The following is a 23,443-nucleotide window of genomic DNA, read 5'->3' on the forward strand; positions in this document are numbered from 1 at the left end:
TCTGTAGGCGGGACTTGAACTCATCCCTTTCAGCAGCCACAGTGGTTTTACTGGTCTGAAGGCGTGCATGCTCTTTAAGAAGGAATCGTAACGAGTCTGTAGCTGGTCTTTGTCTCCGACGAGGGCCTCGTACCTGCCCTGTAACTGGTCCTTCTCGCTTCTCAATGAAGAGTGATTGCGTTGCAACTGGTCTCTCTCATTGTTCAGACTCTGTAGGCGGGACTTGAACTCATCCCTTTCAGCAGCCACCGTGATTTCACTGGTTTGAAGGCGTGCATGCTCTTTCAGAAGGGAATCGCAACGAGTCTGTAACTGGTCTTTGTCTCCAACGAGGGCCTCGTACCTGCCCTGTAACTGGTCCATCTCGGTTCTCAATGAAGAGTGATTGCGTGCAACTGGTCTCTCTCATTGTTCAGACTCTGTAGGCGGGACTTGAACTCATCCCTTTCAGCAGCCACCGTGGTTTTACTGGTTTGAAGGCGTGCATGCTCTTTAGAAGGGAATCGTAACGAGTCTGTAGCTGGTCTTTGTCTCGACGAGGGCCTCGTACCTGCCCTGTAACTGGTCCTTCTCGCTTCTCAATGAAGAGTGATTGCGTTGCAACTGGTCTCTCTCATTGTTCAGACTCTGTAGGCGGGACTTGAACTCATCCCTTTCAGCAGCCACCGTGATTTCACTGGTTTGAAGGCGTGCATGCTCTTTCAGAAGGGAATCGCAACGAGTCTGTAACTGGTCTTTGTCTCCAACGAGGGCCTCGTACCTGCCCTGTAACTGGTCCATCTCGGTTCTCAATGAAGAGTGATTGCGTTGCAACTGGTCTCTCTCATTGTTCAGACTCTGTAGGCGGGACTTGAACTCATCCCTTTCAGCAGCCACAGTGGTTTTACTGGTCTGAAGGCGTGCATGCTCTTTAAGAAGGGAATCGTAACGAGTCTGTAACTGGTCTTTGTCTGTCCCCAGTGCACGATTCAGGGTTTGTAGCACTTCGTTCTCCCCTTTTAGGAGACTGTAATTAGCCTGCAGCCGATCACGCTGCTGTTTCACGCTCTGGAAGTCGGTCCTCAACTCGTCTCTTTCGGCAGTCCAAACTGTTTCCAAGCTGAGGAGTCTATCTCTGTCTGTCACCAGAGAATTGTAGCTGTTTTGCAACTGGTCTTTGTCCTTGACAAGGGATTCGTAACTGGCCTGTAACTCGTCTTTGTTGCTGGTCATGTTATTCAACACGACCTCTAGCTGGTTTTTCTCCATGTGGTCTGTGGGAAAGACGACGTTGTTGGGATCGAGGTCTTGTGTCGCTTGTTCAGAATTAGCAAAGTCCCCCGTTGAAAAACCAGGAATTATCTCGTCTGTGGAAATGAATTAAAACCAATTTAAAAAAAAAAAATAACAAAACTTTTACTCATGCTTGCACGTTTTCAGGGCGACGTACAGTAGACGAATTGTCCAACGTTAGCGGCCAGCGAGACAGCGCACAGCAAACCAAGACACACGGTAACACATCTGGAGGGCTTCTTTCTTTGTTGAAAATTCACTAAATAAAGTAAAGGCAAAATGTTATCATTTTACAGCAACGTCAACATGATATTTTTTGTGGACGTTACATCTCTGATGAAGAAAATAAAAAACAAAACTGAAAAAATATATATTTTAAACTTGAGGGACTTATTGGAAATATATATATATATATATAGTAAAGCCTAAGCCTCAGTTCTCGAACGTCCCCATTTTTGAACAAACCGGGTTGGGGTTCAATTTGGAAATTTTTTTTTCTTCTGTTATCAAATGAAAATCGGTACTCGAACACCCCAAACAAAACCCGGAAATAACATATTGTGCAAAGCCAGATCAGATGACCCACGACGCGCTTTGTTGTGTATTCCCATGCCGCCAAAAAAAAACCCTGAAATATAAACTATACATGTATTTCTCCTATGCAGTTTATTATCAGGAAAAGCTAAAAAATAAAAAAAAGCTTTTAAAAAGGCAAATTTTTTAGGCTTGGAACGCATTATTTCTTTTTCCATTCATTGTAATGGGAAACATCGATTCGGTTTTCAAACAAATCACTTTTCGAACCGTATTCTGGAACGGATTGTGGTCGAGGACCGAGGCATCACTAAATAATTACATTTATAATCTAACATTAAAACAGTTGCGATGTCACCTCCGTTTACCTTCGGTGACGACCCTTCGCATCTTCAACTCATTTATTTCGCCGCAGTCATCGAGTTCCATGGAATCCATTTTTGGAGTTTTCCGTCATTGGTGCTTAATGCAAAAAAAAAAAAAAAAGAACGTAGTCATTTGTCACAAATTTCAAATATCTGCTCCTTTGATTTTGGTGAAAGAAATAGGAAGTGAAATTTTTCAACTTTATGACCAGTTTGAATAAAGTGAATAAACATCTTAAAATATTAATTTTTAATTTCAACATTGAGTGCCGTTCATACAAAAATGTCAGACAACAAAATTCCAAGAAAAATCTTTATTTATTTTGTTTGAAAATAGTACTCTTGAATAATTGAACTTACATCATAATTGTTTTTGCTGTCTCGCTTGTGAAATGAAACATTGACTGGATTATTTCTGGATGCGATAAATGTAATGTTTCCTCTTTTTTTTTTTCCTGATTGAATGAATGCCCTGAAATTCTGTACTTTCACAATTATGTCTTTGACACGCGACGTTTCACGATATTTAATTTACACTCGACCGTAATAAAACCATGAAACAAGCTCTTACCTTGAAATTGTGACGGTAGAAAACTGTAAAACGTTTGAGTGGGATCTGCTTTCACATCAAATTCATCAATGTATCTTCCCCCCGAAGCAGGAAGTTATCTGGGCTGTGATTGGTTGGAAATATTGACACTTTCTGATGATCTGTGCAAGTGGAGTTCATTGACTTCCTTCCATTCGCCATTGCTGAGGAAGCGCTCGAGTTTCTTTTCCTTGCTTTGCTCGATCCAGCCTTAACGTGAACTTTCTCTTCCCGTTTGGCCTCACTTCAAATCCTCGCTCGGGTCGAGGGACAGAAGTTAAACCGTCTTCCCAAAAGTTCAAGTGTAAACATGCTCATTCCCCACAGAAACTGGGTTTTGCTTTGCCATTCGGAACAACATTTGCCCCGAGGTCGCCATTTTTCCACTTTTGACTGTGATTTAGGCAGCTGTATCGTGCTAACTGTGCTAGCTTGCGTGTGTCCCTAGCTTTAGCAGCAAAATGTTTTTATTCGTCTGCAGTCCTGTAAGACACGAGAAAATGGTCAACTGCAGCTCAAACTGACATCTGAAAATCAGACCGCAAGTCAGTGGAAGGTCTATTTAACAAGATTTAGCACTTAAAGACAGACGACAGATGGACTCGTGCATCGTCTGCAGTGATGCGGACTTTGTATCGGTCCGTTGTGGTAAAGAGGGAGCTAAGTCGAAAGGCCAATCTCTCGATTCACCTGTCGATCTACGTTCCTACCCTCACCTATGAGCATGACCTGTGAGTTGTGACCAAAAGAACGAGATGCCGGATACAAGCGGCCGAAATGAGTTTCCTCCGCAGGGTGTCCGGGCTCTCCCTTAGAGGACGGGTGTGAAGCTCGGTCATCCGGGAGGGGCTCAAAGTCGAGCCATTTCAGTTACCAAATGTTTCACTTCTATTAGTGGACAAAATATGGAAATATTACTTTGAAAAAACATTACACACAAAAACACATTTTTCATGTCGCACTCGGACTCCAAAGTTCATCTCCAAGTGTAAGCGCAAAATCCACCATCCAGGAACAAAAATAAATAATAGCAGCGGGACACAATCAGGGATGGGCTGAGAAGCTCGGTCATCAGGGAGGGGCTCAGTGTCGAGCCGCTGCTCCTCCGCATTGAGAGGAGCCAGATGAGGTGGCCGGGGCATCTGATCCCGACGCCGTCCTTGTGATGTTTTCCGGGCACGTCCCACCAGAAAAAGACCCCGGGGAAGACCCTGGGACACGCTGGAGAGACTATGAAGTGGCTGGGGAGGGAAGTCTGGGCTACACTGCGAAAGTTACTGCCCCCACACTGAGCCCCTCCCTGATGACCGAGCTTCTCGGCCCATCCCTGATTGTGTCCCGCTGCTATTATTTATTTTTGTTCTTGGATGGTGGATTTTGCGCTTACACTTGGAGATGAACTTTGGAGTCCGAGTGCGACATGAATGTGTGGGGGTTTTTTTGTGTGTAATGTTTTTTCAAAGTAATATTTCCGTATCTTGTCCACTAATAGAAGTGAAACATTTGGTTAACTGAAATGGAGTTTCTTCTCGCTTTGTTTTGACTGATGCGGTGACACGCTTTGACCGCTAGATGTCGATCTTCCCCCACATTTAAAATAGAAAATTGAAGCGCCGGAGTTGAAGTTTCTTTTCTTTTTTAAAGTGTGGACCTGAACTTCTGTAAAATAACTTTTAATTGGCCCATTTAACGAACAAATACATGTATTGATGTTTCAATGAATGATCTCATTTTTCCACATATACATGACAAATGATGATTATTTTTTTAAATGTATGATTTTAACAATTTGCTCGATTTTTTTTTTTTTTTTTTTTTACTTTTGGTCAGTCAAAGGTTATTGTTTTCCTCTCTTTCTGTATTCTCAACACTTAGTTGTATGATGTTGACATGACTGACAGCTCCCGCCGTGCTTGCCCGCGTGACAATGCAAAGTGACGGAGGCGGCGCGAGCGCGCTCAGCCCGTCCAATGGGATCGCCGCTGGGAGGGAGTTTTGCCCCGACTGCAGCTTTGTTCAAACTTTTTTTTTTTTTTTTTTTCCGGTGCGACTTTGCCAAGTAGCGGCGCAATGTCGAGTGCGAGCGCGAGTGCGGGTGGACCGTTATTCTTCTCCCTCCGCCGCCGCGCGCTGCTCGGAGCGCTTTTTTTACGCACGGATACCGTGACGAGCGCTCTTTTCGGAATAAACGCGAAGGGGAGGCAGCAAGAAGAACCCCAAAGTTTCCCGTGCGAACTCGCAGGAATGCTTTTCACCTTCCCGCGGATGTTGCATTGATGAGGAGCGCCAGCCGCTGCCGCCGCCGGAGTGAAAACATCAGCGTTGCAAAAGTGAAGTTTCCGAGCGGCCCGGGTCGGGATTATAATGCTGTAGCGTGGATGCGTCAAGCTGCACCGGGCTGGCTGACCTGACCATGGCGCGGCTTCACTCGCTCCTGCTGCTGCTGCTGCTGCTGTGGACTCTGTCGCGCTACTCGGCGTCCACGCAAGTCCGCCAAGAGTTCCGCGTGCTGGAGGAGCAGCCCGCGGGGACCTACGTGGGTCAGATCGAGACCCGCGCCGGCTTCACGTACCGCTTCAGCGAGAGCCACAGACTTTTCGCCATCAACGGGAGCACGGGGGTGATCTCCACCTCGTCCGTGGTGGACAGGGAGCTGCTGCAGAGCGATGTCATCAACGTGGTGGTGCTCTCCAGCCAGCCCACCTACCCCACGGAGGTCAGGATCATCGTGTCGGATATTAACGACAACGCGCCGGTGTTCCCGGACGCGTCCATCGTGGTGTCCTTCAAGGAGGACGCCAGCAGCGGCCGGCAGGTCATTCTGGACACGGCCACCGATTCCGACATCGGGAGCAACGGCGTCGACCACACCACCTACAGAATCGTCGAGGGCAACCAGCAGAGGAAGTTCCGCTTGGATATTACCGTCAATCCCAGCGGCGAGGGCGCATTCCTGCATCTGGTGTCGACAGGGGGTCTGGACCGGGAGCTTACGCCCTTTTACCAGCTTCTGGTCGAAGTGGAGGACAAGGGGGACCCTAAAAAGTTTGGCTACATGCAGGTGAACGTCACCATCCAGGACATCAACGACAACCCGCCCGTGTTTGAGGGCGAACAGTACCAGGCCAGCGTGTTTGAGGACGCCGCCGTGGGCTCCGCCGTCCTCCGGATCACGGCGTCCGATCGGGACGACGGGACCAACGCCGAGATCAGGTATTTCCTCGACGAGGGCACCCCCTTCCAAATCGACCCGAAAGACGGTACCGTTATCATAAAGCAAAGTTTGGATTACGAAAGTAAGAAGGAGTACTCGTTGACGATCCACGCGGTGGACAACGGGGCGCCGTCATTGTCCGGGAGGACAGAGGCCACCGTCAAACTGCTGGACGTAAATGACAACGACCCCGTGGTGAAGTTCAGGTACTTCCCCACCACATCCAAGTTTGCGTCCGTCGACGAAAACGCGCAAATTGGCACCGTGGTGGCCCTGCTCACCGTTTCTGATTCCGACTCCCCCGCTGCGAACGGTAACATCTCGGTGTCCATTTTGGGCGGTAACGAGCAGAGACATTTTGAGGTGCACACGTCCCCCGTGCCCAATTTGAGCTTGATTAAAGTGGCCAGCGTATTGGACAGGGAGCGAATTTCCTCGTACAACCTAACGGTGTCGGTGTCGGACAACGGCAAGCCGGTGGCACGCTCGTCTTACGCTAGTCTTGTCATATTCGTCAATGATATCAATGACCACCCCCCAGTATTCCAGGAGGCGCTGTACAGGGTCGATATCAGCGAAGACGTCCCCAGGGGCAGCTACATAAAAGGGGTTTCTGCAACAGATGGCGACTCCGGGCAGAATGCCAACCTCCGCTACTCGCTGGTGTCTGGAAACACTTTGGGCTGGTTCTCCATCAGCGAAAACAGTGGCCTGGTTACCAGCGCTGCTTTGTTGGACCGGGAGGTGGCATCCCAAGTCGTGCTCAACATTAGCGCAAAGGACCAGGGCCTGCAGCCCAAGATTTCTTACACCAAACTCATCGTGAGCATCGCCGATGTGAATGACCAAGTGCCCACGTTCACACAGAGCGTGTATCGCGTTTCCCTGGTCGAGCACGCCCCCGCCGGCACCGAGCTGCTCGTGCTCTCGGCCTCCGACGACGACCTGGGCGAGAACGGGACGGTCCGATTCTCATTCGACGCAGAGACGGCGCCCGGCGTCCGGGACCTGTTCCGACTGGACGCCGCGTCGGGCCGGCTGAGCACAGCCGGCGAGCTGGACAGAGAGGATCGGTCGTCTTACTTGCTCCACATCCAAGCGAGAGACACCGGCACGCCCCCGCTGCACTCGGTTGGAAAAGTCAACGTCACCCTGAGGGACATCAATGACAACAGGCCCGTTTTTTATCCCGTGCAGTATTTCGCAAACGTGAAAGAGAACGAGCCGCCGGGCACTTACGCCGCCGCCGTTTCCGCCACGGACCCGGACTCGGGTCGCAACGGCACCGTTAAATACATCATCACGGCGGGCGACACCTCCAAATTCCACATTAACAGCAACACGGGTAAAATCACCACCCTGGCGTCGTTGGACAGAGAAGTGAAAACCGCGTATCAGCTGCAGGTGACAGCCGCAGACGGCGGCGGCCTGCGCTCGCACACGCACGCCATCGTCACCGTGACCGTGGTGGACACACAAGATAACCCCCCCATCTTCGGCCAGAAAGATTACAGCTTTGTCATGTTTGAGAACGTGGCCACGGGAACGGTCGTCGGGACGGTGTCGGCCACCACTGTGGATTTGAACGCGAATATTTCCTACCTGATCACCTCGGGGGACCAGAGGGGGGTTTTTGCCGTCAACGCGGCAGGTCAGATCACGGCAGCCAGTCCGATAGACCGAGAGGAGCAAGGCTTCTATCGCCTGAAGGTTGTCGCTCGAGCGGGCGAAATCACGGGAGAGGCCTTTGTCAACGTCACAGTCAAGGACCTGAACGACAATGCGCCCCACTTCATCCACTCCGTGGTACACGTGAGCGCCGTAGAGAACTGGAGCACGGGCCACGTGATCTTCCAAGCCAAGGCCTCGGATCCCGACGAGGGTGCCAACGGCGTGGTGGTCTACAGCCTCGAGCGAAACCCGCGAGGTCTGTTTCACGTTCACGAGAAGCACGGCCTCATCACGCTGACCGGACCTCTGGAGGTCACCACTACGTCCTACGAGGTGGAGGTCTTGGCGTCAGACAACGGGGTCCCCCGACTTACCTCAAGCTTGGTCCTCATCATCAGCGTGTACGACGTCAACGACAACTCGCCCGTGTTTGGCCAGCTCTCCTACGAGGTGGCCATCCTTGAGTCAGAGCCGGTCAACAGCCGTTTTTTCATGGTGGAGGCCACCGACAAAGACTCCGGCCTCAACGGGGAGATCATGTACGACATCGTTGGCGGCAACACTGGGGATGTCTTTGGAATTTTTCCAGACGGTCAACTGTACATTAAAGCAGAGCTGGACCGGGAGCTGCAAGGCAGCTATGACTTAGTGGTGGTGGCGACAGACCGCGCCGTGGAACCGCTAAGCGCCGCCGTCAATGTCAGTGTGATTCTGGACGACGTCAACGACAACCGCCCCCTGTTCAACAGCACCAATTACGTCTTTCACTTTGAGGAGGAGCAGACGAGGGGCTCGCCGGTCGGCCGGGTCCACGGCGAGGATAAGGACTTTGGGCCGAACAGCGACATCAGATACTCATTTGAGACTCCGCAGCCCAACTTTGAGCTGAACGCCATGACGGGGGAGTTGACGAGCACGCAGCGACTGGACCGCGAGTCGCTCGTGAGACAAAGGGGCACCGCCGCCTTCAGCTTTGTCGTCATCTCGGCCGACCAGGGACTCCCGAAACCCCTGAGAGACCAGGCCAAAGTGCACGTTTACATACGAGACATCAACGACAATGCGCCCAAGTTCACCAAGGACATTTACCAGGCCTCCATCTTTGAGTCGGCGCAGAATATGACCCAGCTGCTGCGCGTCTCCGCCTCCGACGTGGACGAAAACAACAACGGACGAGTCCATTATCACATCGCTCTCGGCAACGAGGAGGGACAGTTCGCCATTGACGGCAGCTCTGGACAAATCACGCTGGTGGGCGGGCTGGATTATGAATCGACAGCCACGTATTCTCTGAAAATAATCGCCGTTGATGGCGGCGTCGTGCCCTTGTCGTCCACGTGTCTGCTAAGCATCACCGTCCTGGACGAGAACGACAACTCCCCGACCTTCCCCAAACCGTCAGTGTCCGTGGACGTGCAGGAAAACATGAGGATAGGCGACCTGGTGGCCTCCGTGACGGCGAGCGACGCCGACTCGGGCCCGAACGCCGACATAACGTACAGCATCGCCGCCGCAAACGGCCACGGCACGTTCGGCATCAGTCCCAACACGGGCAGCATCTTCTTGTTCAAGAAGCTGGACTACGAAACGCAGTCCTTTTACAAGCTCAACGTCACGGCGAGGGACAACGGGCGACCCCAGCGCTCCTCGTCCATTCCCGTGATCGTACATGTGAGGGATTTCAACGACAACCCCCCCATCTTCACCCCCGGGGACATCTTCAAATCCATCCCGGAGAATCTGCCCGTCTCGGCCTCGGTCATGACCATCTCGGCTCACGACACGGACGCGGACATCAACGGGCAGCTGGAGTACTCCATTGTTCAGCAGGTCCCCCGGGGAGGCCACTTCAGCATCGACCCGAGCTCCGGCCTCATCTACACCGCCAAGGAGGTGGACAGGGAGTTCTCCAACCTGTTTGAGCTGACGGTGAAGGCCACGGACCAGGCCATGCCCTTTGAATTCCGGCGTTTCGCTCTTAAAAACGTCACCATATGGGTCACGGACCTCAACGACAACGTCCCCACTTTCGTGTCGCAGAACGCCCTCGTGGCCGAGCCCAGCATCGTCGTCGGCTCCATCCTGACGACGGTGGTGGCCCACGACCCCGACGACGGAGAAAACGGCGAGGTGGAGTACGAGCTGGTGGAGGGCGACTCGGACACGTTCATCGTGGACCGCTACAGCGGCGACATCCGGCTGGCCTCGCAGCTGGTGCCCTCCCGCCTCACCTACACGCTCACCGTGTCGGCCACCGACCACGGCAGCGAGCGCAAGACCTCCAGGACGGACATGACCATCATCCTCCGGGGTTTGGACGGCCCCGTGTTCACGCAGCCCAAGTACATCACCATCCTCAAGGAGGGCCAGCCGCCGGGGACCGACGTCATCTCCCTGGACGCCTCCAGCCCGCGAGGCTCCGGCGGGAAAGTGGAGTACTTCATCGTGGCGGTGCGTAGCGGCGGCAAGGCCGCCGGCCGCCTCTTCACCATCGGACGCCGCAGCGGAGTCTTGCAGACGGCAGCGGAGCTCGACAGGGAGAAGGGCTCCGACCTCTACCTGGTGGACGTGTACGCCATCGAGACGGACGCCGGCCATCCCAGGACGCAGCGCGCCGAGGTGAGTACGCTGCTGAATTTGTTGGTTTCATTCCAGGAATGCACTTTTGTTTGGTTTGGGAGTTCGTGAACTCACGCGCTGGCATTTATCTGGTATCATAACCGGATCAAGAATCGAAACCAGAATCGCAGTCCCACGCAATAGAGCCACTTCATGCGTTTGTCCGCTCATTCATTCAGTTTTCCGCACAACTCTGCGCTTGATTAAAGCGTCAAATTTGTTCAGCCCCGAGGAAGAAGGTCTCGTTCTGTGGCGTTTTTGCTTCCGAGATCATTTTAATCTACAACGTGAATGTGACAGATTAAAAACAGATCCCTGTGGGAGGGGCCGGGCAAAGATCTTTACAAAAACAAAAAGGGTCAGATGGGCCACGTCGTTCGTACGTGAGGGAAAAAGTACACATTTGGAGGGAATATTAATAATCATCGTGACAAACGGCACGGTGGGTCAGCTGGTAAAGCGTCGGCCTCACAGTTTTGAGGACCCGGGTTCAATCCCGGCCCCGCCTGTGTGGACTTTGCATGTTTTCCCCGTGCCTGGGTGGGTTTTCTCCCGGCACTCCGGTTTCCTCCCCCCCATCCCAAAAACACGCAACATTAATTGGACACTCTAAATTGCCCCAAGGTGCGGTTGAATGCGATTGCGAATGTTTGTCTCGATTGGCTGGCAACCAGTTCAGGGTGCACCCCACCCTGCCTCCTGCCCAGCTGGAATAGGCACTTCCCGCGACCCTCGTGAGGATAAGCGGCAAAAAAAATGGATGGATTGATGGATGATGATAATAATGAGCATTTTCATGAAATATGTACGTTTAATAACAAAATCATGCATTGTGGAACTTATATTATTTACAGTGTAATAATTTGTTTTAATTAATAAAATATAATTAAAAAAATAATAAATACAATAAAAATGGTGATATTAAACTATAACAAATTTAAACATATATACCAAATATATGACCATGTGTCTTGGTATATATGTTAAATATGTATATATATATATATATATATATATATATATGGCCATATATTTGGGATATAGCCAAGCAATGTTACAGAAAATGGCAGCCTTTATGAAAGACAAGATTTCTAAAAATGCTTCTAAAAACGCTTTCGGTGGGCCGGAGCGCGCTTTGTCCACCCTGCCCGTCCGAAGCAGCTTTACAAAGGGGGAGTTATGTTTTTGTCTGTGTGTGCCAGAACCAGTTTTGGGCCCAGGGGCTGTTTTGGCACCGGCGGTGGTCCCAGCTGCTCGCGTTATACGACTGAGAGGTTCCCCGCAGGCCTATAAGCGACCGTTAAATCGGTCGCCGAGACGACGACGTTGAGGGCAAAAGAGGGCGAAATCGAAGCCGTTTGCGGTGGGGACGCGACGTCGCCGGGACCGTCAAATTAGGCAGACCTGACGAGAGCTGATATGAGAATTCTGACTTTGCTTCCAATCCTTTCTGATCAATATGACCAACGTGTTTATCGTTGCGGTTGCAGCGTGACAGCTGCTTCCAATATTTACCGTATTTCGTGATATGAGGGCAGTCAAAATATGAGAAACAGCTGTGGGTTAACGCGGACTTATCGTCCATCAAGAATCGCGCCGAGGCAGATGACCTCGACGTAATATCAGAACTTCAAAAAATGGATTACGCGTTGAAGAGGGCTGCAACAATTTTCATCCATGCTGCCATCCAAATTGCAGATAAAAATTAAAACGGTTCGAGAAGTGATTTGTTCCAAAACCAAATCAATGTTTCCCATGACAATGAATGGAAAAAGAAATAATGCGTTCCAAGCCTATAAAATTTGGCTTTCTAAAGCATTTTTTTTTAGCTTTTCCTGATAATAAACTGCATAGTAAAGATCCACGTATAGTTTAAATACTTTATATAATAAAATAATTAATAATTAAGACGGTCGTCCTCCATAAGCAGAAAAACAACAGTCACTACCGGGACACAGAGGCTGCGTTGTACACGATAACAAAAGTGCGCTGGTTGCGCCGTGCGCGGGATGTCATTTCCGGGCTTTTTCAGGGGGCGTTCGAATTGTTCGAATAACAAAGCGTGTCGTGGGTCAGCTGGTCTGGCCGTACGGTTTTGTTGGGGCGTTCGAGTACCGATTTTCGTTCGAAAACGGAAGCCAAAAAAAAAAAATCTCGAAATTTTCGTTCGAAAACCGCTTTGAAAACGGGGACGTTCGAGAACCGAGGCTTTACTGTACTAGGAAATGTGCGGTTTTAACGTGACCACAATATTAGAATGGATACAAAAAGTCGACACACCCCTGTTATTTTTCGTATAAAAAAACGAGACCAAGATCGATCATTTCAAAACTTTTCCCACCGTGACCTTTAACCTGCACAAGTCGCTCGAATTTAGTTTTAGTCTGTTTGAGAGTGAAAGTAAAAAATGCGTGGGATCGATTCCCGCTCAGTGAGGGCGTCGAGCTGTGCTTTGCGAATGACTGGCGATCAGTTCAGGGTGTGGTCTGCCTTTCGCCCTGAAGTGAGCTGGGTTAGCCACGTCCGGCACTCCTGTGGCCCTTGTGAGGATTAGCAACTTGGTAAATGGGTGGACATTTGGTTGCACATGTGTACACACCCTCTTATAACTGGTGTGTGTGTGTTTTTCAGAATTAACATTAAGATTCAAATGTGAGTCTACACACACGTGCCACCATTTACGTTGCCCTCGAGCCACCCCAAATAAAGTTCTGACGTTCTAGTCGGCTTTTCCTGACTTTGCCCTCGGGCCTTCCCACTTTTCACACCATCGGTGCCTTAATGAGACTTCACTCCAAGACTATCAAACTGCAGGCGGTTAACCTGCCCCCCCCCCCCCCACACACACACACAAGTTTTCGGCCCCCCCTCCCTCCACCCCGAGATGACTTTACCTTACCCCCCCCCGCCCCTCCCCCCCGCTCATCTGGCCGCATTACGAGAAGCGTGAGATCCAATAAAAAAAAAAAAAAAAAAAGTCAGAGCGGTTCACATGTGGAAATGCGCTTCCATTTTTTTTTTTTTTAAAATCGCAGTTTTTTTTTGTTTTGCAATGTAAACCTTCCGGACTTAGACTAATGTTTTTCCAGCACAGCGTTTATACGCCAGATACCCGGTAGCAACCGGGGGTGAGCGGGATAGGATTGGAATATTATCATCCGGTGGGGGTTACGACACTGTCGCGTCCCCCAAAGTCGGCTTGTTGTTGCGTAACGTGGACGCTTTTGAGCATTTGCCCCTCGCGGGTCGACGACACGACGGCGTGCCGTATGGATTGAAAGAAAGTTGGACGTAATCAGCGCTTGATTTACTCGTGCCGTTTTTCCGAGGAATGGGATCTTTGTGCTGCTTCCTGGCGGCGATGATGCGTTCTTGGCTGCACACCCGCACATTGTTGTGGAATGCATTGTCATAGTGTGACTGAGGATGTTTTTTTTTTTTTGGTTTTCTTTCTAAAAATTTCGATCCAAGTTGACGTTCATCACATCCTGAAAGGTTGCGGTGGAAGGAATCTGCCCCCCCCCGTTGATTTATTTGGATTTCCAAACGCATTCGCTCGCGAGGAGAAATGGAAATCATCCCACGCCGGTGGCGATCTTCAAAAACATCATTTAAATGCACGGGCAGTCTTCCAAATGCTCGCAGGTCCACCATCGAGTGTGAAATTAAACAACCAAGTCGTTCTTTTGTTTGCTTCCTACTTCTGAAAATGGTGACGCTCATCAGCGGTGGCGCTGTGGGGATTCGTTTGCAGTCCGGACACGGACGGGTCAACGTCTCCTGCTCTGCACGCCACAAATAGTTGCTAAATCAAAAAAAAAAAAAAAAAAAAAAGAATCTTTCATCACCGTTTGCGTGACTTTTTGTGATTCAACTTTAAGGGTAAAAAAAAAAAAACAAACAAAAGCTGAAGTTCAGAAGCAGACGTCTCGTGTGACTTTCAGGGCCAAGAAGGCAAAAAAAAAAAAAAAAAATCATCTTTTGAATGAGCATTGTAACAAGAAAATTGCGGAGAAACCCTAATTTGTAATCCACCCATCCATTTTCTTTTGCCGCTTATCCTCACGAGGGTCGCAGGGAGTGCTGTGAGCATATGTCGTTGTTGTAGCCAAGTACGGCGGTCGTTATTCCGTATCAAGGTCCAGAAAGTGAGCCACATGGGGCGGGGCGCTCCGCGGATGTTCCACCGTCAGCGAGGACGGTTTTTCAGCACGGTTGAAGAGATGACGCGTATCGCGGAGCGGGGCGACGTCACTCAATGGGCATTTGTCGACGGTGTTGTTGTCGAGTCGATGCCGGTAGTTCTTCCCGAACGGAGTTGCGATAACGTCGATCTCACGGGCCGCGGGAGTTGTCTTTCGAATCCGGAAATAGGATCCTGATGGGGCCTATCCCAGCTATCAACGGGCAGGAGGCGGGGCACGCCCTGAACGGGTCGGGGCACATCGAGACAAACAGCCGCACTCACAATCACACCGAGAGTGTTCGATTCATGTTGCATGTTTTTGAGATGCGGGAGGGAACCGGAGTGCCCACCCGGAGAACATGCAAACGGCACACAGGTGGGGCTGGGATCGAACCCGGGTCCTCAGAACTGTGAGGCCAACGCTTTGCCAGCTGATCCGCCGTTGCGCCTCATTTATGATATTTCACAATTTGAAATTTTGGTACATATTTTTACAAGAACCATGGAAATTGACACTCTCGGTTCGGCTTCGCGGGCCACAGAAAATCACGTGGCCGTGCCAGATCTGGGCCCCCGGGCCTTGAGTTTGACACCTGTGCTCTACAGTAAGGAAAAAAAAAGGATTCTTTGCGTCTCACTGGCACAATTCTCCAAACAAGAGGCAACACGCGCGTTTTATTTGCCACTTCCAGTTGACGTTTACTTTCAAACTGGCCCAACGACTAAAATAGACGTATAATTAAACGCAAAATTATTCATACGACATGACTCACTTTTGCGACTCTCTCCTTCGAGGCCAACGCTTCACTCCGCCTTCCTAATTTGTAATCCCACCCAAAATTTGGCACATTGCATGAAACAATTGGACAATTGTCGTCATACGCCAAACTCAGTCCAGGAAGTAGAAAGAAGGATGAGGAATAACGTACTGGAAGCCCTGCGGGATGACGCTCGGAACGAAAATATGGGACTTTCTCCTCCTCTTTGGCCGTAAAAAAGTGAAGCATTTGAAATTGCACACCGAATTTGGCGGAGTTCAACTTTTAAGTGTCGTACAAAGCCAAAGAAAAAGCAAAAGAATCGTTTGAGGGAGCCGAAGCGAGTCGGACTCGGCTGTAAATCGGACCATTTGTGCAGAGTACGTTTCTGGTCTTTGGGTGACTTTCGTATCCTTGCGCTCAGGCCTTCCTGACTTCACTGCTACTGATGTTTTTCTTTTTGTTTTGTTTTGGGTTTTTTTTTTTTGTCCCGGTGCAAACTGAATCCCACTCCAGTGGCACGTCAGGTCGTGTCCCTCTTGCTCAAAAAGTCATTGTTCACCTCCAAAGTCAACACAGCCAGCCTTTCCCTTTTTTTTTTTTTTTTTTTGCACTGCGTCTGTAGATAAACAATCCAGCAGCAGCAGCAGCAGGAATTTTTTTTTTTTTTTTCTTCATTTGTTATGTTTTGCTCCGTGCCAGCAGCGACTTGACTCGTCAGATTTACGAGTTAAAAGAACATCGATGGACGAGGACCTGTTGGATGGTCGCTCGGGCCCGCTCTGAGAATCGGGAAGGAAAGAAAAGACAATTCGAGTTGCGGCTATGAAGGGGAAAGGAAAGGGGTGGGTTGGGTGGGGGCATGGAAACATTTTAGTGCCAGATGCACGCTGTGTTGCGAGGAATTCGGCGAAAGAAAAGAAGCAAGGTCGCCTGCTCTTTTTCTTACGTGCCGGTCATTCGGTGGCCTTCTCGTGTCAGCTTTGTCGCCGCAGGTCAAGCTTAAATTGAACAGAAATGCGTCTCGTAAAAATTTGACAGAAGAATGTTGCGGGCGGCCCTGGCAAATCCGGACGACGGAAACGTCGCCGCGCGTTCAAGACGAGGCTTCAGGACGGCGAATGAAAAAAAAAAATAAAAGTAAAAAAATCAATCCGACGTCGCCGCCCTCGAAGGCCCCATTTGCTGAAAAATTGGAAAACAGGATGTCTTTATTATTTATTCCCGAAAAGGTTGGCTCGCGTCGTCTCCGGCGAATGAAAAAAAAAAAAAAAAACAATTTCGTCCCGCAAAACCTGAAAATCATTTGCCCAATACATAGGTGTCAAACTCAAGGCGCGGGGGCCGGATGCAGTGCGCCAAACCATTTTAAGTGGCCCACGAAGGCGAATCATGTGCGTCGACTTCTGCCATCCACCCATCCGTTTTGTAATGTCCATTCATCCAAAGCCGCTTATCCTCACGAGGGTCACGGGCAGTGCTGGAGCCTATCCCAGCAGTCAACGGGCAGGAGGCGGGGCACACCCTGAACTGGTCGCCAGCCAATCGCAGGGCACAACGAGACAAACAGCCGCACTCACAATCACACCCAGGACAATTTTAGAGTGTTCGATTCATGCTGCATGTTTTTGAGATGCGGGAGGAAACCGGAGTGCCCACCCGGAGAAAACTCCACACAGGCGGGGCCGGGATCGAACCCGGGACCTCAGAACTGTGAGGCCAACGCTTTAAAACTGACCCACCATGCCGCCTAACTTCTGCCATTTTTGCTCAAATCTGCACCTAAATTCCGGATTGTCATAATCATAAACAATAATGTTGAGACATTGCAGTTTACTGTTACCAAAGCCCTCAATTTGTCGGGTAATGTGATTTATTACAATGCGGTCCGAGACAAAAATTGGTTTTACACCCCTGGCCTGCCGAAGTCATATTTGAACATTTTTGGAAATGCCATAATTTTTAGCAATCGCATTGCTATTTGTACTGATACTGCAAGATAAGTAGGCATGCAAAATTAAAGAAAAATGGACCTAAATAAATGTTTAAAAACAGCTTAAAAAGTGGGACTGTCGCCCTGTTGTACGCAAAGGTTAAACGCAACTGATTGGACTCAACAGATTTCCGATAGTGGATTGAAAAAGGGCAGCAGTTGTACCACATTTTGAGAATTACCGATGATGCAATTACGATATGATATCAAGTTGATCGGAGAAACCCGTTTATTCCCCCCAATGCGCATCGTCCGAAAATCCTACCTGCACGCTCACATTCCCGACTTGTCTTAATCAAGCCGGCCGCGCTCGAACGAAAGCAAAGCTCGGAAAACTCAAGATCGCTCTTTTCATTGTGATTGCACACAAAAAAGGACGTGTTTTTTTTTTTTTTTTAATTTTTTTTTCACAGAGCAGACAAAAAACAAAACACGGGCTCCCCTGTGGAGGCAACAACTCGCAGACTCCTTCACTGCCACTAAATGACGCGTGACAATCAAAAGTCACGCAAGGAGAAAAATGCGGCGCGTGTTATTTTAACCCGACTTTGCCTCACGTTGACTTTGCATTCGGAGCAGAGAGGCAAGCAACTCCAAATCCACTCCGGGATTGCTAGCCGCGCCGTCGTTAGCTTAGCAGAGGTTAGCTTAGCAACCACATTTAACAATTGAGTAAAGTTTCTGTCTGGCAATGAGTCTTTTTTTTTTTTTTTTTTGAGTGTTTTAATTGGAAAAAAAATGATGAAAAGAGAAAAAAAGTTTTTTGTTTTGATAAAAGCTAAAAATTCTGTGACTTTTGTTTTTAGAAAGATGAATGAACAATATAACGGGGCCTTTTTTGGGTTCTATTTCTTTCATTCTAATTCATGTTGGCAAAAATAACTCAATGAAGTGTTTTTAATTTTAAATTAAAAAAAATAATGTAATAATCTAAAAAAAAGAAAGTTTTGGGGGGGATCAAAAAACTTTTTCAAAAATTAATTTTGCTTATTTTTTTATGATTAAAAACTTTTTGCCATCAAAATTCTAAAAATTGAGGCTCACGGAAATATGTCAACAAATAAAAGTGATTTTATTTTTCTGATTGAAAACAAAATCTATCCCAGAAAAAAAAACCGCACTTGTATTTTAGCTTTAAGGATGAATTTGATGATGATGTTTTTGTAGGAGTTTTAGCGAGTACCATAAAAGTATGGAGAGTTGACAGTCATAATTTGCTTTCGCGGGCCACATGAAATGACGTGGGGGACCGCATCCAGCCCCGAGGCCCTGAGTTTGACACCGGTACTCTAAACTGTCCCAAGGTGCGAATGTGAGCGCGAAAACGCTACGATCGGCTGTCGACGGGTCCGGGGTGGCATCGGTTGCAGAAAAACGCACGTCTGGCCGTTTAATTTCACAGTCGATGTGCGTGCAGGCCCTCCAGGGAGGCGACGATTTGGATGCCAGCCATCAAAAAGTCTTTTTTTTTTTTTTTTTTTTTTTTATCCACACGAAGTCATTTTGACTTGTTTTAGTCACGAGTTCAACTGGCGGTCAAATGTGAGTGTCTTTCTGGCAGCGGACGAGCGCGTGTTTATCCACATTTTACAGCCATTGTCTCATAAAGTGAACGAGGAGGGGGCGGGAGGAGCAACGCCCCCCCCCCAGCCCCCCCCCCCCCCCCCTTACCGCGTTCATCCAACCATCCGACCACCTACCGGGACGCCGCACGCTTCACCTCGGCCGAGGCGACGTCGGCGTCCAGATGAACACGTGAATTGCATTCAGCACGCACCCGATCCTGCAATGAGACCGGAGGTCCAAGACGGGCCTGCAGAGTCGGTTCTGCATCAGTCCCCCTCCAGTTCTTCTTATACGAGCCTTGCGAGGGACATCGTGTTTGAATTTAAAGCTGCGCTCCCATTGGACAAAGAACACACACAAAAAAAAACAAAAAAACGCTCCACTTAGTTTGCCGTCAGCACTTTCCACTGCGAAAGGTCAAAGAGTCGTTTGGAAAGTCGTAAAAGGAAGTTATCCACAAACTTACCATCAATAACTGGCTTTACTTGACTTGCTTTTTTATTGACGACCAAGAACCCCCCCCCCCCCCATCAGCCGATACTGCTTGATTGATACTATTGTGACATTTGGACCAAAAAAAAAAAAAAAAAAAGCATAACGCGGCAAATCCTGCGTTGACAAATGCGGGGAAAATCGGAAATCGACAGGTCTGACGTCAAAGCGTTTCGGTCAAACTTCCAAAATTTCAAATCAGGAAAGCCAGTCCGGACGCAAACTGTCACTGGCCGGGTCCATTTTTTCCGCATCGCTGACTGCGAAATATATTGGAAGTGGTACGCAGCAAAAATCAAGCGAAGAAAAGGCAAAAGTACTCGGCCTTGGAAGCCAACTCACAGATACTGTATGTGGTACAGAAAATTGATATACTATATTATTTTGCAGCTAAAAATATTCAATTAAATTATGTAGATTATTTAAATTAATTGGAATTTTTTTCTCATCAAACTAACATTCTTTTTTGTAAAAAAAATTGCTACCCAATTAATGTGCGGGGTACGCAGGTCGCCAGCCAATTGCAGGGCGCATGGAGACAGACAACAGTCGCTCTCACAATCTCACCTATGCGCAATTTAGAGTCGCCAATTAATGTTGCATGTTTTGGGGATGTGGGCGGAAACCGGAGCGCCCACCTTGAGAAAAGCCACGCAGGCATGTGGAGAACACACGGGGAGGGCCGGGATTGAACCCGGGACCTCAGAACTGCGAGGCCAACTGTGCCACCATTTAATTACTGATTTTATTTTTTCATTTATTGAGTAGATGTATTAGAGATACTGTATGTGGTACAGAAAATGGACGGATTTATTATATTATTTTCCAGCTAAAAATATTCAATTAAATTATGTAGATTATTCAAATTAATTGGAATTTTTTCTTATCAAACTAACATTCTTTTTTTGTAAAAAAAAAAATTGGTACCCAATTAATAGCATTTCCCATATTTTTTTCCAAGGAGCCAGACCGAGATTTCTAAGTCGTTACAAATTATATTTAAATACTCGCATACATCCATCCATTTTCTTTGTCGCTTATCCTCACGAGGGTCACGGGGAGTGCCGGAGCCTATCCCAGCTGTCAACGGGCAGGAGGCGGGGTCCACCCTGAACTGGTCGCCAGCCAATCGCAGGGCGCATGGAGACAGACAACAGTGGCTCTCACAATCTCACCTACGGGCAATTTAGAGTCGCCACAGTGAGAACGTGCAAACTCCACACAGAGGGGGGGATCGAACCCCGTACTTCCGAATTGTGAGGCCAACTGTGCCACCTTTTAATTACTGATTTTATTGTGTAAAAAAAAAAAAAAAACAAACAAACAAAACAACTAATATTATCACAAGGGAAAAAAAGTGTAGTGAGAAGAAAAATGAAGTTTTGAATAAAGTATTCTACAATATTTCCATTTTTAGAAATGTGTTTTTAACCCTTGGGTCGGAGGTCGGGGGTCTTGCGATGGGGGCTCTCCTGCGGCCTAAATGGATTATTGAGGGTTGGCCGCATAGCACGGGAGACGATAGTAGACTGGCACCTCCATGTTGTTGTATCGCCCTCCCCCCTCCCAAACCCTCATTTTATGAGTTTTCCAGGAGGAGACAGCCCCCCCCCCCCCCCCCACGAGTACTACTCTCGCTGTCTTATGATTTAGCATGCACATGGAACTTGTGCTTTGTTTTCTCCTCTGCTGTTGTCATGGTGTTAGGTTTTTTTTTCCCAGCTGTTTTCAATTGAAAAAAGTGTGTGTGGTGGTGGGGGGGGGCAGAGGGGTTCAGGGGGGGCCTACAACGATACCTGCCAAAGTGAAAATGGGGGAAGTAGCGGCACAAAACTGTAGTTTGTTCAAAGTAACACACTGTGCATAGTGTACATAATCGGACACCACGCACTTTTCAACATTTTGGGAGATTTCACTCAGGGCGGATGATACACATATTATTACTATTATTATTATTATTATTTTACCAACAGTGAAGTAAGGTGGCGGCAGCATCCCGCTTCGGGCTTGTTTTACGTCGGTATAAAAAAAAAAAAAAAATGATGTCATGAAAAGCCTACGAGAACACCTGAACTTTCTTTGGAGTCTATCTATCTATCTATCTATCTATCTATCTATCTATCTATCTATCTATCTATCTATCTATCTATCTATCTATCTATCTATCTATCTATCTATCTATCTATCTATCTATCTATCTCTATCTATCTATCCATCTATCCATCTATCTATCTATCTATCATCTATCTATCTATCTATCTATCTATCTATCTATCTATCTACTATCTATCTATCTATCTATCTATCTACTATCTATCTATCTATCTTCTATCTATCTATCTATCCTCATCGTTAGAGTCTTTCCATTCACTCCCAAAATGTAAACGGGAGGTCATATTTGGGGAAATGAAAATCGGAGAAGGTGTCCCAGGCCGCCTTTCCGCTCAAAGCAGTTGATCTTGGTCACGACGGTGCGGAACTATTCGCGTGAGCCCCCCCCCCCCCCCCTCGCCGCCCCCCCATGGAAACTGTAGAACCCTTTCAAAGCAGAAATCGATCTGTATCAAAGAAGCTACTTTCTTTTTTTTTATTTTTTTTTTTTTATGTGGCTTCCAAGGCGGCCGCATTGAGATCAATCAGTGCAATCAGACGTGTGTGAAATTTAAGCCCCCCCGCCCCTCCCACACGAATACCACCCCCCCCCCCCCCCCCACCCCACCCCTTGAACTTTTCCACGCGACAGCCGCCCGTCCGCTTTTCACGAGACGGCGGCCGCGATGCGCCTCGGGCCTCGGCCGTGCCAGCTGTACTCATATGGAACCGGTTTGATTTCACCGCGCCCCCCCCCCCCTCCCCACCCTCGTCCCCCTCCCCGCCTGTCAAAGGTCCCATCTGCCACCCCCCCCCCCCTTCCCTCCGCAGGCCTCGCGCTATCTTGCGGTCTCGCAGCGCACTTTGGATGGTCGATCTCCCCGCCGGTTGCCCCCGTGAGGCGGGGGCGATTAAGGGGGCAAGCGTTGAAATATGAAGTGGGGCCGACGCACATCTGCAAATGTTTGGTGGCTCGGGCGCAGCGATCCCAAGAATTTACACGCAATCGTTGACACTTTGCCGGAAGCGCTGGCGGGGGCAAGACGGGGAGGACGGTAGCCGTCTTTCGCGCCGCATGTCAACAAGTGTTTTCCCACTTGGGGTCACAAAAAAGATCAAATAAATGTTGCGTATCAAGTCAATGGTTAAGTACGAGCGTGTTGATCTATTGAAGAATTTGAGAACTATTTTCAAAACGTCGCCAATGTCGACGAGCGCTTTCAGAACCAGGAGACGGAATTGAACGAGCGAGCGTCTCGTTCGTCCCGAGACGGACGAGCCAAACGCGGGGGCGACGGTACAATTTCCCAGAGGTGTACTGTCCATTTTTTTTTTGTTTTCAAGGACGCGTGAAATGACGTCATAGTTCATATCGGCGAGGAAATAACAACGGGAGAAAGATTGCAAGAGGGTGAAATGATTTCCGTGGGTAGCGCTTGATGCTAATCAAAAGAAATCAGCGCACCATCTATTTGCTTCCCCTCATTAACGTTACTTATTTGGCTCAATCAGATTCGGATCTCAAGGACTCGTTCATTAGGCCATTGTTGATACGCTTGTTTGTTTTGTTTGCTCGCCGTTCGCTTTGCATTTCTCGCCCGGAGCCGCCTTTGATTCATTCTCGCGGCCAAATTAGCAGACGGGACAATTCCCGGGATGCTTCATTTGGGATGTACACGATCAGGACCCGCCTGGAAGATCAGAGGCTGACGCGGATCCCGCCCATCTTTTTTCCTTTTTGACTGTTATTATTTCCGATCACAGGACACCCCCCCCCCCACCCCCTTCACCCTTTGTGGAAATGAAGTCTCCCTGAGTCTTTAGGGACAGAGATGTCGGAGAGCCCCTTCTCAGTTGATCAGAGATTACATCGCCGGCGGCTGTAAAATTCTCCAAAAGGGCTCTTTTCAACGCTCGCCATTGTGCGCTAGGGATTATTCCTCGGCTTGTTATCCCATTATGGGCGCAACGGTGGCCATTTCCCGCCGGACAAACGCACGCCGGAATGATTAGGGAAGGCTCGCTAGCGAGCAACGAGCTAACGTAGCGGGGTCGGGGCTCCGCGCGGTGCCGCCGCCTCGTGAAACGAAATG

The 23,443-nt window shown here is 48.8% G+C and overlaps 2 protein-coding genes across 2 annotated transcripts in view; one reads left to right on the plus strand and one right to left on the minus strand.

Annotated features, from left to right (window-relative positions):
• Window positions 1–492: 492 nt before the first annotated feature.
• Window positions 493–3,152, minus strand: LOC133509027 (girdin-like). Its single transcript, XM_061835658.1, has 4 exons — window positions 2,743–3,152; window positions 2,175–2,268; window positions 1,430–1,531; window positions 493–1,346 (listed from the first exon to the last, which is right to left on the minus strand). The coding sequence occupies exons 2-4, from the start codon at window positions 2,242–2,244 to the stop codon at window positions 493–495; spliced, it is 1,026 nt and encodes a 341-aa protein (XP_061691642.1). The 5' UTR covers window positions 2,245–2,268; window positions 2,743–3,152.
• A 1,637-nt stretch (window positions 3,153–4,789) lies between these two features.
• Window positions 4,790–23,443, plus strand: part of fat4 (FAT atypical cadherin 4) — a 113,732-nt gene continuing 95,078 nt past the window's right edge. Inside the window, exon 1 of the mRNA XM_061834546.1 lies at window positions 4,790–10,264. Coding sequence (XP_061690530.1) covers window positions 5,174–10,264 — 5,091 coding nt within the window. The 5' untranslated portion in view covers window positions 4,790–5,173. The remainder of the gene's footprint in view (window positions 10,265–23,443) is intronic.

This window comes from Syngnathoides biaculeatus, chromosome 11 (assembly GCF_019802595.1).
Source record: "Syngnathoides biaculeatus isolate LvHL_M chromosome 11, ASM1980259v1, whole genome shotgun sequence".
Taxonomy (NCBI): Eukaryota; Metazoa; Chordata; class Actinopteri; order Syngnathiformes; family Syngnathidae; genus Syngnathoides; species Syngnathoides biaculeatus.

What these genes read in the sequence shown, in the direction of transcription:
- LOC133509027 (XM_061835658.1), bottom strand. Translation starts at nt 2,244, where the DNA reads ATGGATTCCATGGAACTCGATGACTGCGGCGAAATAAATGAGTTGAAG. An exon ending in GCGAAGGGTCGTCACCGAAG is followed by an intron (nt 1,532 to 2,174) that starts GTAAACGGAGGT and finishes TACTTTATTTAG; the next exon opens with TGAATTTTCAACAAAGAAAG. An exon ending in CGTTGGACAATTCGTCTACT is followed by an intron (nt 1,347 to 1,429) that starts GTACGTCGCCCT and finishes TCATTTCCACAG; the next exon opens with ACGAGATAATTCCTGGTTTT.